The 18029-nt window shown below is 41.2% G+C and overlaps 2 protein-coding genes across 2 annotated transcripts in view; both read left to right on the top strand.

Annotated features, from left to right (window-relative positions):
* Window positions 1-5386, top strand: part of LOC108437856 (canalicular multispecific organic anion transporter 1-like) — a 73919-nt gene extending 68533 nt beyond the window's left edge. The window contains exons 31-32 of the mRNA XM_037533030.1: window positions 1940-2134; window positions 4432-5386. Coding sequence (XP_037388927.1) covers window positions 1940-2134; window positions 4432-4561 — 325 coding nt within the window. The 3' untranslated portion in view covers window positions 4562-5386. The remainder of the gene's footprint in view (window positions 1-1939; window positions 2135-4431) is intronic.
* Window positions 5387-10465: 5079 nt separating this feature from the next.
* Window positions 10466-18029, top strand: part of LOC108437855 (ATP-binding cassette, sub-family C (CFTR/MRP), member 2) — a 61203-nt gene continuing 53639 nt past the window's right edge. The window contains exons 1-2 of the mRNA XM_017715253.2: window positions 10466-10937; window positions 14353-14526. Of these exons, the coding sequence (XP_017570742.1) occupies window positions 10896-10937; window positions 14353-14526 (216 nt within the window). The 5' untranslated portion in view covers window positions 10466-10895. The remainder of the gene's footprint in view (window positions 10938-14352; window positions 14527-18029) is intronic.

Below are 18029 nucleotides of genomic sequence, written 5' to 3'. Positions count from 1 at the left end.
GATAGATAGATAGATAGATAGACAAAGTTCACATTTTCCCCATGTAAGCCAGGTTCTGTCAATGAGAAGGAGGCAGGTGGAAAGGTGAAGATGCAAGGAGTAGAGTTCGTAAAGGTGGATGACTTCAAATATCTTGGGTCAACCATCCAGAGCAATGGACAGTGCAGAAAAGAGGTGAAGAAGAGGGTGCAGGCAGGATGGAGTGGGTGGAGATGGGTGTCAGGGCTGATGTGTGACAGAAGGATAGCAGCAAGAGTGAAAGGGAAGGTCTACAAGACAGCAGTGCGTCCTGCTATGTTTGGTTTGGAGACTGTGGCTCTGTCTAAAAGACAGGAGGCTGAGCTGGAGGTGGCGGAGATGAAGATGCTGAGATTTTCGTTGGGAGTGACCAGGATGGACAAGATTAGAAATGAGCAGATCAGAGGGACAGTGAAGGTGGAGCAGTTTGGAGATAAAGCCAGAGAGGCAAGGTTGAGATGGTTTGGACATGTGTTGAGGAGGAATAGTGGATATATTGGGCAAAGAATGTTGGAGATGGAGCTGCCGGGCAGAAGGAGAAGAGGTAGACCTCAGAGAAGGTTTATGGATGTAGTGAAGGTGGACATGGAGATGGTTGGTGTGAAAGTAGAGGAGGCAGAGGATAGGGCGAGATGGAGGCAGATGATCCGCTGTGGCGACCCCTAAAGGGAGCAGCCGAAAGAAGAAGAAGAAGCCAGGTTCTGTCAAAGTAAATACCATTGCCTTTGCCGGTTTGGCAATGGTTTGTTTAGCATCATGTGTAATTTGGGCCAGATCTGCTCAGTGGATGTTTGAGTAGGGTTGGCTCTTCCCATCTAAGTGAACGTGACAGAAAAAGAGCTTCGCCATGATTCAGAGACAATTTTCCAAAGTCATTTGCAGACATTATTCATGCCTATCAGTCCTGCTAAGAGGTGCAAAATAAAAGACCTTGTGTGTGGAAATGTGGAAATGATTCTGTCAGCCTGAAGTTGTCTCTACATTTTGATGGGGGGAGGCGGGGGGGCACTGGGCAAAACCCATGACAAAAACTGACCTTGTTAACCAAACACTGGTACATCAGGATTTACCAGGATTTACATGATTGTTTGTTTGTGCTTCAGATCATGGATGTGTGCATAAATGTATTCACCTAAATTCCCATTTACATATGTATTGGGTGCACCTGGTACAGTTCCACGTTTTGTTGATTGTGAGAAAAGGTTGAGACACTTCTGCATATTTTAGTGCGAATCACAGTGAGAGTCTGTGATTGATTATATTTGATTATATACATATAGAAAAGAAAAATAACAGCAGTGAACTTTCCCAGGAGTGGCTGGCCTACCAAAATCTCACCAAGGCCACTTCAGAGACTCATCGGGAGGTCAAGAAAGAACCCAGACATATATCTGAACTACTGGCCTCCTTTTACTCAGTTCAGGTCAATGTACACAATTTTACAATAAAACGCACCCCTGGGAGACCACACAGGCTCATCTCACATTTGCCAAAAAGCATCTAGATGACCCCAAGTCTTTTGGGACGAGTCAAAGGTGGAACTTTTTGGAGGATATGGATCCCATTACAACTGGCATAAAGCTCACACTGCATTCCACCATAAGAACATCATACCAACAGTGAAGCATGCTGGTGGTAGTGTGATGGTCTGGGCCTGCTTTTCCTCGGCAGGACACACGGGTGATACAGGTTTTGAATAAATCTTGATCTTCAATAAAAGAAATGATCGTTTAGAAGCCGCATTTTGTGTTTGCTTGCTGTCTTTGTCTAATGTTAAAATTATTCGGACGATCTGAAAAATTCAAACGTGACAAATCAGCAAAAAATAGAAGAAATCAGGTGGGGGTGGGGCTAATACTTTTGCACAGCACGGTGTACATAGATTTGATTCACTGCTGAACTGTTTCTTTAAAACCACCAGTGTGGGCCAGAGGCAGCTGCTGTGTCTGGCCAGGGCTCTGCTCCGAAAGTCCAGGATCCTGATCCTGGATGAGGCCACGGCTGCCGTGGATCTAGAGACAGACAACTTGATCCAGACCACCATCCGCCGAGAATTCGCCCACTGCACCGTGCTCACCATCGCCCATCGCATCAACACCATCCTGGACAGCTCACGGTAAGCAGGCCCGGGCGGCTACCCCTGGCAACAGAACGGTTCTGTTCCATTATTCCAGCTGAGTTTGGTCTAGCAAGGTTGAATGAAATGGTTTGAAGTGTTTAGTGGATTAAACCTAGTGTGTGATACGTGTGACTGTCAGGAGGTTGACCACGGGGAGCGTGTAAATTACTAAGCAGGTCTATTTTAGGAAAACGTCTTGCTTCAGAATGCGTGACTATGTTTGTGACCGTACGAGCGTGTGCTATAATGCCAAAGCCCACAGGCTTCACTCCTCTTTTGTGATGTGTGTATGTACTAACTCAACAACTGAGAAGATGTTGTGGTCATTCATCAGTGTCTCGGTCTCACACTGGCCTCAGCTTCCTTGCCTGATACATAGGAACACTCTTCCATAGCACCCTTGCTGCTTTTTCTGCCTGTGGTCAGCCATAACTTGGCTTATAAAGTGAATGTTCCTCATATTGTTACTGGAATTGTTTCCATAACCTTCCTCCATTCTAATCATCATCATCACTTTTATTGCAACAGCGCCTTTTTCTGTACTTTTTTCTGGCTCCACTTACTGTACAGGTCCACTTTGTAGTTCTACTCTGTTACCCTGTTCTTCAGTGGTCAGGACCCCCATGGACCCTCACAGAGCAGTGTGGAATTATTAGCCTTATTATTGTTCATATTACTTTTTTTAAGATTTATTAAAGAAAGCTTGTGTTTACCATTGAAAGCTTAATGGTCATATTGGTCAACTATCAGGCTGGAATAGATAAGGGCGAAGAGTCAGCACATGAGGCTGTGTGCTGACTAACGGTGGAATGGACGTCAGATAACAGGAAATACCTCGAAGCTGATAGGAGGAGACACGGATTAGCACACCACACATGTGGTTCATCTGGTCAGAGAAGCAGAGCCATTGTTTGGAAAGCGGGGGGAGTTGATAAACACAGGGAATACCGTAGGCTGACCTTGCAGACGCGCTCACGTCTGAGCACATACTCAAATTTTATGGTATAGATTGGTGAGCTGGGCTAACGCACACACTGGAGGCTTGATGGAATCTACGGATATCTTGGATAAGGGAGGAGCGGTCATGCGACTATAAGAAAGGGAGTCAGATGAGAAGGGGTCAGAGCTGCGGGCAGCGTCCTGTGACCACTGATGAAGGACTAGAGGATGACCAACACAAACTGTGCAGCAGCAGATGAGCTGTCGTCTCTGACTTTACATCTACAAGGTCGACCGACAAGGTAGGAGTGTCTAATAGAGTGGACAGTGAGTGGACACAGTGCTTAAAAACACCAGCAGCACTGCTGTCTGATCCACTCAGACCAGCGCAACACACCACTACCACGTCACTGTCATTGCAGGGCTGAGAATGATCCACCACCCAAACAGTACCTGCTCTGTGAGGATCCATGGGGGTCCTGACCACTGAAGAACAGGGTAAAAGGAGGCTAATATAGTACGCAGAGGCCATGATGGCAAATTCTGAAAATCCTGAAAAACAACCCCACACCATAACCCCCCCTCCACCATCGGATTTCCAGACGGAGAAGCGTGATTGGTCACTCCAGAGAACACATCTCCACTGCTCTAGAGTCCAGTGGCGGCGCTTTACTCCACTGCATTCCACGCTTTGCATTGCGCTTGGTGATGTAAGGCTTGGATGCAGCTGCTCGGCCATGGAAACCCATTCCATGAAGCTCTCTACGCTGTTCTTGAGCTGATCTGAAGGCCACGTTAAGTTTGGAGGTCTGTAGTTATCGACTCTGCAGAAAGTCGGTGACCTCTGCGCTCTATGCCCCTCAGCATCTGCTGACCGCTCTGTCATTTTCCATTGCTGACCACTTGGGTGAGTGAATAGTTTTGTCAGTATAGTTTAGGTAAATCACAGTCAAATGTCAAAGGAACGAATTTATCTTTACGTATTGTGCACGTTCTGCTGTTGCCTCTAAACCAATGTCAGCATTTCAGGCATCCCAGCTCTTCTGTGTTTCCACTTTGTTTCACGTCTTTATTAACTCTTGCACTGTTTGACCTTTTTACATTGTGTGAAACTAACATGACGATTGTAATTGTAGAATTACGCAAGTGAAGTCTTATGAAACACTGTTGTTCCTACCTGATGAATGCTCAGCTGGCCTAACTCAGAAAAAGCACAGGCTGACCTTGTTGCCTGTAGACTCATCTTTGACACTAGCTGAATAAACAGCAAGTACATCACACGCCGTGCGTGACGGCTGAAAGAATTAAAGTGATTATCGCTTCTGCAGGCCATGAAAATCCTTGTCTTTCCTCAGGGTGATGGTTCTGGACGCTGGGAAAATCGTGGAGTTCGACTCGCCAGCCACTCTCCTGCAGAAGCAGGGCCAGTTCTTTGCTCTGGCCAGGGACTCTGGGATCTGTACAGCTGAAACCACATCGCTATGAGCTTGTTTTAGCTTCGCTGCTGGGGCTTCACTCACTACTGATAAGCGTTTACAGCAACGCCGAACCATTACGTGGTAACATTTTTCTAGTTTTTGCCTTTTTTGACACCATAGTGTGGACAGTGATGCAGATCATGCGAGTAAATGTGGCCTGATTCTTCACCAGAGGTTTGTGTGACATGTAAATAATAGGAGAAGTAAGAAAAGTGCACTGGTAATCAAAAAGTGCATACAGTGCATTTCCAGTTCATTAGATAATGCTGCTCTGTACTCATGAGGTCCAGCCACATGGTAAACCAGCTAGGTGTATGATTATAAACTGTAGACGTTCGGCGTTGGTCAGTTTCTGTCCGTAGGATGGGTGTTGACCAGACACAGCTATATGTAAACCTTTTTTGGGCAGGTAGCACTGGTGCTGTAAAAGTTACAAATGCTGTACCACAAATTATTTATTTTAGCAGTGAGTAAAAAGTGGATAAATTGCTTCTAAAAATATCAATCTCAACCAATCAACTGTGAAAAAAAACAGGATGGGTTTGTAGTTCAATGTTTTTCTGTTTTTCTGTACAATTATTACACATGGGCATTATTAGCACTAGTTTTATCTTTACATGCAGAGGAACCCACACCAGCAGGAGCACGTATACTTGGAGTTTTATGTATAGTTGGAGTTCAAATTTTAAAAAGGGAATCGTATAGCAAGCCGTTTTTTTTCCACTTGATGTCTGACTAATAGCTCAATCAGAATAGACGAGTCTTATTGGGGCCATTTGGCCATCACGGTGAGAGTTTATACCGTTCAACACGGCGGAGCAGAAACTGGTCTGCAGAGGAGACGAAGTTCATGCTCTGATCTTTAAAAGACGGCGGTGGGACGGACGTCCAGCTTATGCGTCTCAGAGCACGACGTCTTCCTCTCGGCCTTCTTTAATAAGGACGTCTGAAGGACGTTTTCCTGAGTCTGACGTCATTTTAAAGCAGTTAAAAACACAATCACTGCTCACTGCTGCTCATCTCACTCTGACTGGACTCACATGATGCTGGTTGTCATGGTAACAACTACCCTAACCGGTATAGAGCACTCCTTTTTCAATCGTTTGAGTCAGGGCTGCTGATTGCATTGCTTTTCCCCCCTTTTCTTTGTTCAGAAGAGACAGTGTGTGCATTCTTTTCTTGCACAGTTCCAGTGCCAGCATCAAAAAAGCGGCAAGGTACCAGCTTTTCAATGGACGGCATCATCTAGTGTGAAGGACGTGCACTGGCACAGAGGTCAGTTAGGACAAAGCAATTTTCCTACATGGACGCCATGAAATCTTCATCTAACGTGCTGTACTGTGGCTTCAACTCACGAGTGCCGACACGTGCGTTCTGTTACAACACGAGTCAAATCTCTAAACTCTATAGATGACAAATTAACGAAATGAAAGCAGCAGGTTGGGAGTTTTAGTAGTAAGATTGCACGTTATGTAAGGCTTTCTCAGGAAGTCTTTCATAACTGGGGTCAACATTATTTACTTGATGTGTCCTAGAGTCGAAAAAAAAAAAAGTTAAAAATAGTATTTTTTTGACGTCTTAATGAATGTTAAGGTGCTTCAGCTGGAACATTAATAATTATATGTGAGTAGGGAAGATGATTACATACAAAGCAGTTAGAGGTGAAAGGGCTGAATTCAAACGTTTAAATATACAGTTTTTACTTTGCAAGCAGACTAGATCTTACTGTAGAAACTTACTGGGGTCAGGCATCACATTCTGACCACTCACTGTCCATCTCATCAGCTCCACTTACTGTATAGCTGCACTCTGTAGTTCTACAGTTACAGACTGTAGTCCATCTGTTTCTCTGATACTCTGTTACCCTGTTCTTCAGTGGTCAGGACCCCCATGGACCCTCACAGAGCAGGTACTGTTTGGGTGGTGGATCATTCTCAGCACTGCAGTAACACTGACGTGGTGGTGGTGTGTTAGTGTGTGTTGCGCTGGTACAAGTGGATCAGACACAGCAGTGCTGCTGGAGGTTTTTTACTATTGTTTTTAATGTGATTCTTATATATTCTATTTTTTTTTCTTCTAAGATTATATTAAGATTATATTTGGTGAATGGAGGAACAGCAAAGTAAGAATTTCACTGTACAGTGTAACTGCCTGTTCTGCTGTGCATGTGACATTAAAACTCTTGACTCTTGAGTCTGTTATCCCGCAGAGATTTTATTTGATTTGATTTGATTTTATAGGGATGTTCTTCCTCTTTTATGGTGTTGGAGAAGACAAGTATAATTGTGCATTGGTTATCCAGTTTAATTGACCTTCTTCAAGGTTGCCAAAGATAAATAAATCCTGCTTTATCTTTACCTCAAAAGTGATGAAAGATGACCTGACTGAAGTGCATGTTATGTGGATCTTTAAACTGCAATGCAAAGTAGTCGACTTACATTCATGTAGCTGTCCGGCCTCTACAAGGAACGGGTGAGTATTATGCTCCTGTGAAATTCCCACCATGAAAGGAGTCCCACCATCATACGAAGATTCAGTCAAATGATTGTTCAAAGCATATTTATGAGTTAATAGGCCTGTAATTAGACAATAATCACATGACCATTTGAATAATCCGACAACTGCAGAAATCCAATTATGATCTGATTATTGAGCGCATGTGAACACACTGTGTTTTACAGTAGCTCTGAAGTAAAGTTCTGACCATAAAAGTATATTTGGGTCAATATAGTCCCCTAGTAAAACATGTTATTTCAAATTGTCCACTATTTTCCATCATCAGCATTCCATATAAACACTCGGAAGACAGTATAGACTGTTGGTGCTATTTGGAACCATTTACGCATAAATATATATCAACATAGAACGTGTGGTTCTTAGAACCATTGCCTTTCGTAAAAACCCTTCTGGTTCTGAGTCTCTCAGACTTTTCTCTATTTCATCATCATCGATATTCCATATAAACACTCAGAAGCCTCGTGTGGGTTCTCTGGTGGTTCTGGATAGTAAATAAAATGTCTATATCTGTGTTGTAGTCATGGCGACGCCTGGTTCCCATCACCACCACTGTAAAGACGTCTGAAGCACTTCACACCAAACCCCTGTTTACATCTCTGCCACTGATTTATTCTATCATTGGAAATTATTTTATACTATTGTTTATAGTATTATTATAAATCTGTACTTTCTTTTTCGCAAGGAAATGCACAATTGTGATCAGATATTCTTTTAATATTCTAACATTAGCAAAGTATTTCTTATGGTGATCTTTCTCATACTCATATGTGTGAATTACAGGCTTGGCTGGCGCCCATGTGGCCTTAAACACACATAAATACATGATAGAAGTATTATGACTGTGCTTGTGTACTGAGGATTATTGCACTAATAAATGTATTGATCCACACCTTCGGTGCTCGCAGACAAACTGGGCTCCATATTTTCCATACAAAACCGTCAAGCCCCTTGGTTGTTCAGGTATCTCCACGCTGTAGCTCATTATTAGATTTTAAAGAGCTCAGGTGTTTACGCAGTGTGTTGAATGAAGTAGGGACACTGAAGTGCTGTGTAACAGTGTGTTATCTGGCACTGATATACTGATAAGTCCTTGAATCTTCACTGAGTCACAGGCCATGTGACATTAAGTAATATAATGATTAAGCACCAACATTGCCAGTAGGCAGAAGGTTACCATGGACCAAATGCCATAAAATATCATCCATGCCTTTTATCTTGGTGGAAATCACTGGTTCTTAAACAAACATGCTTATAAATGCTATTAATTTCCCTTGGTAAAGAAATCCTAGGGTTTCTATGACATGTTCTTTATCTGGAATTCAGATTTTTCTAAATATTTGCAGTGTCTGACATGTAAACAGAGTCCTTCAGGGTTTGTTGGTGTAAAATGGTTCAGATGTCTCTACAGTGGCGGTGATGGGAACCAGAGTTCACCATGAACAGAGCTAGATGAGGTACACAAACCATGTACTTGAGTTAAAGTCGAGACCCCCAGGGTAAAATATTCCTCCAGTAAAAGTAGAAGTTCCTCCCTTTAGACCTCCACTTGAGTAAAAGTACTAAAGTATTTCCCTTCAAATGTACTTAAGTATAAAGTAAAAGTACTAAAAGAGGAATTCTGGCTCTGATGTCCTGTTATCATTTTTATAACCAGACTGGCTTCATGAACTCATTTCAGGTGAAAGTCCTCCAGCGTCTCTCTTGGTAAACCAGTCTTTTAATAGAACGTCATTAATTAGTGACGCTGACGTCTATTAAAATGATCAGAAGCACAAAACACTGAAGGTAAACAGTTTCCATCAGGGAGAACCGAGTGGCTCTGAAATCACTTTTTACACACAAGCAAAGTTTCAGTTTCAGATTTATTTACAACTTAGTTCCAAGTTTAAGTTGAATAAAAACTGGCTTTAAACTCAGGATCACAGATGAGCTCCTTTACTATGTTGATCTGTAGGCGTCTGTTCATAAACATAAACCAGCCCAAACTCATTTACTATAAAATGAAATGGTGTTTGTAGAAATTCAGAAAAAAGCCGCGTCAGTCTCGACTGCATATGTGGACATATTTCTATATTGAGCTCTATTTACACAAAGTTAGGTTAGTTCATCATTTATGTTGAACAGACTCTCCCAAAGTTTTACGCTGCTGCGCTGACGTTGAACCGCGTGCTGCACTGGGTCGGTATGACCAACAAGTCAAAACCAGCTCTAAACAAAGTGACCGCTGGGCCCTGATTGGTGCTCTGGCTTTGCGCTTCTTTAGTTTTGACATGTGACGTTTTTATACACACAGAAACCAAAAGAAACGACAGATTTCTCAAAATGTAGGAGGGAAAAGTCGGATATTAGACTCTGAAATGTAGTGGAGGACAAAGTCAGATGCCTTGCATTTATCCCTCCTCATGACTGGATTTAAAAATGGCATTTCGTGCTTTTCAGTAGTTTGTGGTTGTGAGGTCACAAAACATGGGTGTCTGGTTGCCTATGATTGGTCTAACTCATCTTGCTTTGTGTTATAGCTACTTATAACAACAGGTTTGATAAAAAAATTTCAGCTCTTGCAATTTGAAGATTGAGCGCTCCTAAATTGTGATTTCGATATAAATACAATGAATCCTTCAGCTCTACTCTCCAGATTGCTCAAGTCACCACAATAATCCTTGATTCTTCTGTTCTTATCACTTCGGAACTATCTGGTCCAGTCTTGAGGATGTACAGGGTCCTCACAACAGTAGGTTTGAAGTCATTTAGAAGGGGATGAATGCATTCACCCCAGAGACAGTACAGCTTCCATGCCTAAAACTGGGCTCTCCTCAAAGGCACAAGACTGTAGATAATGACGCACAAATTAATACGCTAAATTATGGCCACGTTTCACTCCATTTGTTCCTTTGTCCAGGTACAATGGTGGATGGAGCAAAATGCTTGAGCTCGTACATAGTGGAAAACCCTGTGAGCCAGCTCTCCAGTCCAGATGCATAAAAATGATGCTGATGGCTCTTAAAATGGGTTTATTTTAGAGGCTTTTGTTTCCCTGAATTTGTTGGTGCAGCTCTGGGTTTGGTAGGCAGTGAAGGATCTCCACTGTTCATCTGGGCTCGGGGTCGACTGTCAGAGGGGGAGCAACTGTGGACCCCTCACTTAGGCAACACTTAGTCTTTGACAATCATCGGACATGACTTGAAAGCGGAGGAATTGGCCTCCTCCGAAGCGGCAGCAGCAGCAGGAAAAGAGCTGTTGTTGTATTTGGGTAATGAGAGAGACCCTCCCCACCCAAAGCCCCGGAGCTTGGCCTGCAAGAGGAAATGAATCACAAACACTCTCTCTCACTCACTCTTGCTCTCTCACCCCCCCCACCCACCCCCCTCCGCTCCCGTTCTCTGGTGCCTGGGACAAAAAAAAGTGCTCGTGGACTTTAGCCCACCATGCTACGAAAGCAAACAGTAAACCATTTGAATCTTGTCTGCCAAAGATGTGATCTCTACCATGCTCTTCTTTGGGCCAAAAGCTTCTCCTACGCACCGAGGCCTAATTGTTTTATTGCTCTCTTGTTATCATAACCGCCAAGGAGGACTGCTGTAAGATTCCCCAGGCTCTCAGAGGAGACAGAAGTCAGTCAACAGCCTGAAGTTAAGCATTAACCGCGTTGACGTCTACCAACACCGTACCCTCGTGAGGTGTCCACAAGAGTTTGATCCCTCCGAGCTTTGTGGCTTTTGAGCGAATCTGGGAATCGAGGCCAGAGATCGTTTGTGCTCTGCCGAGTCGGGACGGGCGGCATCACCTCCATTTGTGGTGCAAATCAGAGGTGAAACGCAAGAACCATGTCGGCTGCCCTGGATGAATACTGCGGGTCCATCTTTTGGGTGAGTTCTGAAATAACACTGTGGGAGTCAACCTTTCAGGCCACTTCAGAAGCTCTGTTAAATGCATCACCTCAGTGCTATGGCGAGATTAAAAGCGAGGAGTTGGTTAGAAATGTCTTGGGGGGGGGGGCTTTGTGGTTTCTTTCGTAGACATAACTGATGGGTTTCTATTCTGTTTTAGAGAGATGTCATCTAGATAAAGTCTTGGGAATCAAAAACATATTGATGTAGCACATCATTATTAGTATCACCACTTCAAGAACCCCAAATAGGTGAGCAGCAGCGTCTTGCTTGACACTGTGTTAAGCGCCAGTGCCAAGATCATTACATAATTCCCACATGCTATCAGGCTTGTTTATTTGAACTGTTGCCATGGCTACAAATATTTGCCCATCAGGCTTTAGAGTGTAAATGAATAGTGTTTGAATTGGAGCATAAATAAACAAATAAATAAATAAATAAAATGTATGATTTTCTTTCTTTTTTTTAGTTTTTTTCCTCAGACATTAAAGACTGATGCAATTGCATGAAACAAAACAGAACCAACCCACATCTCTTGACGAATGGAATGCTTAATAACTTTAGGAATATTCAGTTTCTAATATGTAGGTATCATACTCGAGGTTTTTTTAGCCTCTGACCTACAACACAGAGTAAACTTCTGTGATCATAGTTAATGGTTGGTGGGATTTATACTTCCCAAGTATGTAAGCTGATTGGTATCTCTTTAACTGAACCTCTTGCTTAACCCTTAAACTCTAAGCATTTTTAGATTATTCATCTTAATGCCGTCCTCCAGTAACTACGCTCAATTATTCATTAACTGATGGTGTGAGGGTTACAAGTTGCAGAGAACACCTAGAGGTGTTCAGATGTTCCTGTGATGTTCAGAACATTGTGTATAGAATGTGCTGATGTATCCAGAACATCCTGATTGTTTAGAACAGCCTGAAATGTTCAGAACATTCTGATGTGTTTAGAACATCTTGGTGTGTTTGGAAGGTCCCGATATGTACACAACATTGTGATATGTGTAGAGCATTTTGATTAGAACATTCTCATATGTTTAGAATGTTTTGGTGTGTTTAGAACGTCCTGATGTCTTTGGAAGATTCTGTTGCATTTAGAACATCTTGATGTGCTTAAAACATTCTAATGCGATTAGCATGTTGTGGTGTGTATAGAACGTCCTGATATGCTTAGAACATTCTGATGAGTTATGAATCTCTTGGTATGTTTAAAACATCCTAATGACTTTAGAACATTCCGATGTGTTTAGAATGTCTTGGTTTGTTTAGAATGTCATGATGACTTTAGAACATTCCGATGTGTTTAGAATGTCTTGGTGTGTTTAGAACATCCTGATGACTTTAGAACATTCCGATGTGTTTAGAACATCTTGGTGTGTTTAGAACATCCTGATGACTTTAGAACATTCGGATGTGTTTAGAATGTCTTGGTGTGTTTAGAACATCCTGATGACTTTAGAACATTCGGATGTGTTTAGAATGTCTTGGTGTGTTTAGAACGTCCTGATGACTTTAGAACATTCGGATGTGTTTAGAATGTCTTGGTGTGTTTAGAACGTCCTGATGACTTTAGAACATTCGGATGTGTTTAGAATGTCTTGGTGTGTTTAGAACGTCCTGATGACTTTAGAACATTCGGATGTGTTTAGAATGTCTTGGTGTGTTTAGAACATCCTGATGACTTTAGAACATTCGGATGTGTTTAGAATGTCTTGGTGTGTTTAGAACATCCTGATGACTTTAGAACATTTCGATGTGTTTAGAATGTCTTGGTGTGTTTAGAACATCCTGATGACTTTAGAACATTCGGATGTGTTTAGAATGTCTTGGTGTGTTTAGAACATCCTGATGACTTTAGAACATTCCGATGTGTTTAGAATGTCTTGGTGTGTTTAGAACATCCTGATGACTTTAGAACATTCCGATGTGTTTAGAACATCTTGGTGTGTTTAGAACATCCTGATGACTTTAGAACATTCGGATGTGTTTAGAATGTCTTGGTGTGTTTAGAACATCCTGATGACTTTAGAACATTCGGATGTGTTTAGAATGTCTTGGTGTGTTTAGAACGTCCTGATGACTTTAGAACATTCGGATGTGTTTAGAATGTCTTGGTGTGTTTAGAACGTCCTGATGACTTTAGAACATTCGGATGTGTTTAGAATGTCTTGGTGTGTTTAGAACGTCCTGATGACTTTAGAACATTCGGATGTGTTTAGAATGTCTTGGTGTGTTTAGAACATCCTGATGACTTTAGAACATTCGGATGTGTTTAGAATGTCTTGGTTTGTTTAGAACATCCTGATGACTTTAGAACATTTCGATGTGTTTAGAATGTCTTGGTGTGTTTAGAACATCCTGATGACTTTAGAACATTCGGATGTGTTTAGAATGTCTTGGTGTGTTTAGAACATCCTGATGACTTTAGAACATTCCGATGTGTTTAGAATGTCTTGGTGTGTTTAGAACATCCTGATGACTTTAGAACATTCCGATGTGTTTAGAACATCTTGGTGTGTTTAGAACGTCCTGATGACTTTAGAACATTCCGATGTGTTTAGAATGTCTTGGTGTGTTTAGAACATCCTGATGACTTTAGAACATTCCGATGTGTTTAGAACATCTTGGTGTGTTTAGAACGTCCTGATGACTTTAGAACATTCGGATGTGTTTAGAATGTCTTGGTGTGTTTAGAACATCCTGATGACTTTAGAACATTCTGAGGTGTTTAGAACATCTTGGTGAGTTTAGAACATCCTGATGACTTTAGAACATTCCGATGTGTTTATAAGCTTGGATGCAGAAGGAAAACACACGTGTTTGTCATTGTTGATACTGAAACACACAGAATGGTCAGTGTAGACACGCCTAAACTCGATGGACGTGTCACTCGCTGGGCAGTTATTATGTAATTTTGTACAAAGTTACATAAAATGTAAATAATATTAGAAAAGTTCAACTTTTGAACTCAAAACGAAGTCGATGTTCATCTGCATTAGTCAGTGTGACATTGCAGTCTTTGCTTGTCCACCTTTGGACCATGAGCCAGCAGATTTAGTGTCATGTTGTGACTTCGCTCAAGCATCTGATCTGACAATGGAAAACAGACATTTTCTCACATTTCTCACATCGTCAGTGGGAAGGTCTTCATCAAATATTGATTAGGTACTCTGAGTACATTTTTTCAGAGTATGTTTAATGAGGTGTTCGAGTGCTTAAAGTATTAAGACTTTAATGAGGCACCTGGCAGGAGATCTTTCCAGATCACTTGCTTGAACATTTCAGGCCTAATTGGGTGTGTGTGTGTGTGTGTGTGGGGGTGTGTGTGTGTGTGGGGGTGTGTGTGTGGGTGGGTGCATGTGTGTGGGTGTGTGTGTGTGTTTCAGAATGCCTCTTTCCTGGATCGTCCGGATCCGGACCTGCCGGTGTGTGTGGAGAGGACGGTGCTGGTGTGGGTGCCGCTGGCTTTCCTGTGGCTTTTGGCTCCCTGGCATTTGGCCACACTCTTCAAGAAGAAACCTTTCAAAGCTCCATTCTCCAAGCTCTACATCTGCAAGCAGGTAGAGCAGATAAGGACTGCTATTCACCTGAGTGAATCTGAGGGTCTGCAGAACAGCTTTAACACATTTTCACAGCAGCTGTAAAATGCAACTTCTTTCTGTTTTGGAAAAGATCCCTGAGTTTAAGCCTATCCCAGCGGTCATTGGGCGAAGGCAGGACACACCCTGGACAGGTCGCCAGTCCATTGCAGGGCAGACACACAGACATATACTTTCACATACACACTCACACCCAGAGGCAGTTTAGTATGTCTAGTTGCCTTGACAGCATGTCTTCGGACTGTGGGACAGTCCAAAAGTCCCTGGTGGCCCGGCCGGGGAATCGAACCCAGACCCTTCTCAATATTATATCAACTTTAATATTATTACCTGATTTCTTGATTTCTAGACAGTCCCTGTCATCTCGGCACAGCAGTCTTTGTGAGTTGTTTTCACAGCCCGTCTCCCTGTTCACGCCTCATTACTCGCTAGCAGCTCAATAAAAATTCACATTTCAAAACACACAGAGCCAACATGTGTCCTAGTTAACTGATAAGAGTTACCCAAAAACGTTGACCATTAGGGCCCTGCAGAAAGAGATGATTTATTCCAGAGACTTTCATCCAAATCTTATGACGTCGTTTTAGGGCCACTGTTAAAAAAAGAGAATTCTATTGCTTTATTCCCAAAATATTAGTAAAGTCACGGTAAAGTCAAATGATGACATAAAAGTGGCGTAAATATCAGTCTCAATATAAAAGCTGCAATATCGTGGCCAAAAGGTTGGCAAAAGGAAGGTTGCAACCTCCTCGTGTTAAAATGAGGGACGTTGAGGAGTTGGAACAGTTACACTTTCATACCGGTTTCACCAGTAAAGACATAACTACTGACATCTAAGGGCAGCCAAATGAGCGCTCCCATTGGTTAGGCCTTCAGGAACTGACGAGAAGACCTAACATATCAGATTAACCACTGACATGATTAGGGACCGATGGTGAATTCAGCCGGTCAGGACTTCTAGGTGTCCTTGTCACCTCACTGGCTGTCAGTATGAGTGGTAGCTTGACCACTAATCAGATGGAAGGAATGGTAAACAGGGGCAGCTCTATGGGCTCTTTACTAAAACAAACATTATTAAGAATCTCCATTTGCTCAGTGCTAAAATACTATTTTAAATACGTTTTTTTTTCCTTACTAGTGGCCACGTTTTAACGTTTGTGGCCCAGCACTGACAGTCACAGTTCACCACTGTGCTAAACTACATTATACTCTACTTAATATGAATTAGGGCTTCAACTAACAGTGATTTAGGATGGATTTGCTCGTTATGGCTTTGATGAATCGATTAATCGGATTAAGAAAAAGCTCTTCTGTATTGCGCTTCTAATCCATGTGAGAGGTGGAAGCAGTAATGAAACAGTGCATGAACAAACTTACAAGGCTCACTTTTATGGAGGTGGTTTAATTCTACAAGAACTTTGCCCTCCAACTCAAATTTTGTTCTGCTCTATTGATGAGAAAGCAAAGATAAATTAATTAGTGTGCATGGTAACAGTGCGTAATCAGACCTAATATTACTGAGCTCACAGAAGCAGCCTGGTTATCAGTCATACAGCATCAGACATTAAAGGCCATAAGGCATGTTCCCCACTCATCAAACAGCTACAACCGTGTACATGATGTTTCCAAAAAGTAGCCGTATCCCTGTGGACGGGCAGGGCTGCGTGCATTGGTACCGTCGTAGGTGAGCTCAGGTTTGCACGTCGTCCACAAAGTCGTCAATTTAGATGATGTGAAGTGTTCCCATATTTATTTCTGTTATTTATTCATGCAAACTGTGTATTTCGCCATATGCAATCAAGCCGATTTCTAAGAAGATTCACTACCATGACTTTTAATTAGCAATGTTTTCAATAATGTTGATTAGTTGTTGCAACCCTTTTATATTCACTACAGCCCATGTGTCAAACACAAGGCCCGTGGGCCAAGTGAGGCCAGTGACAGTCCTATTCAGCTCGGAAAAATAATATTAATTTTTTATCAGTATTGGCTCATTTCATCCTGAACTGCACTACAGCTCCCACACTCTCAGAAAAAAGGTAGAGTACCCTTACACTACAATACACTACAATACACTACAATACACTACAATACAATACAATACAATACAATACAATACACTGCAATACACTACAATACACTACAATACAATACAATACAATACACTACAATACACTACAATACACTACAATACAATACAATACACTACAATACAATACAATACAATACAATACACTGCAATACACTACAATACAATACAATACAATACACTGCAATACACTACAATACACTACAATACAATACACTACAATACACTACAATACAATACAATACAATACACTGCAATACACTACAATACACTACAATACAATACAATACAATACACTGCAATACACTACAATACACTACAATACAATACAATACAATACACTGCAATACACTACAATACACTACAATACAATACAATACACTGCAATACACTACAATACACTACAATACAATACAATACAATATACTACAATACACTACAATACACTACAATACACTACAATACAATACAATACAATACAATACACTGCAATACACTACAATACACTACAATACACTGCAATACAATACAATACAATACACTCCAATACACTGCAATACAATACACTACAATATGCTACAATACACTACAATACACTACAATACACTACAATACAATACAATACAATACAATACACTGCAATACACTACAGTACAATACAATACAATACAATACAATACACTCCAATACACTGCAATACAATACACTACAATATGCTACAATACAGTACAATACACTACAATACAATGCAATACAATACAATATGCTACAATACACTACAATACACTACAATACAATACAATACAATACAATACACTGCAATACACTACAATACACTACAATACAATACAATACAATACAATACACTCCAATACACTGCAATACAATACACTACAATACGCTACAATACACTACAATACACTACAATACAATGCAATACAATACAATATGCTACAATACACTACAATACACTACAATACAATACAATACAATACAATACACTACAATATGCTACAATACACTACAATACACAACAATACAATACAATACAATACAATACACTGCAATACACTACAATACACTACAATACACTACAATACAATACACTCCAATACACTGCAATACAATACACTACAATATGCTACAATACAATACAATACAATACACTACAATACACTACAATACACTACAATACAATACAATACAATACACTGCAATACACTACAATACACTACAATACAATACAATACACTCCAATACACTCAATACAATACAATACACTACAATACACTACAATACAATACAATACACTACAATACACTCCAATACACTACAATACAATACAATATACTCCAATACACTACAATACAATACA

Source organism: Pygocentrus nattereri, chromosome 22, assembly GCF_015220715.1.
Source record: "Pygocentrus nattereri isolate fPygNat1 chromosome 22, fPygNat1.pri, whole genome shotgun sequence".
In the NCBI taxonomy this organism is placed as follows: domain Eukaryota; kingdom Metazoa; phylum Chordata; class Actinopteri; order Characiformes; family Serrasalmidae; genus Pygocentrus; species Pygocentrus nattereri.
The sequence above is the reverse complement of the archived record's forward strand: the minus strand, read 5'-3'. Positions and strand labels throughout refer to the sequence as shown.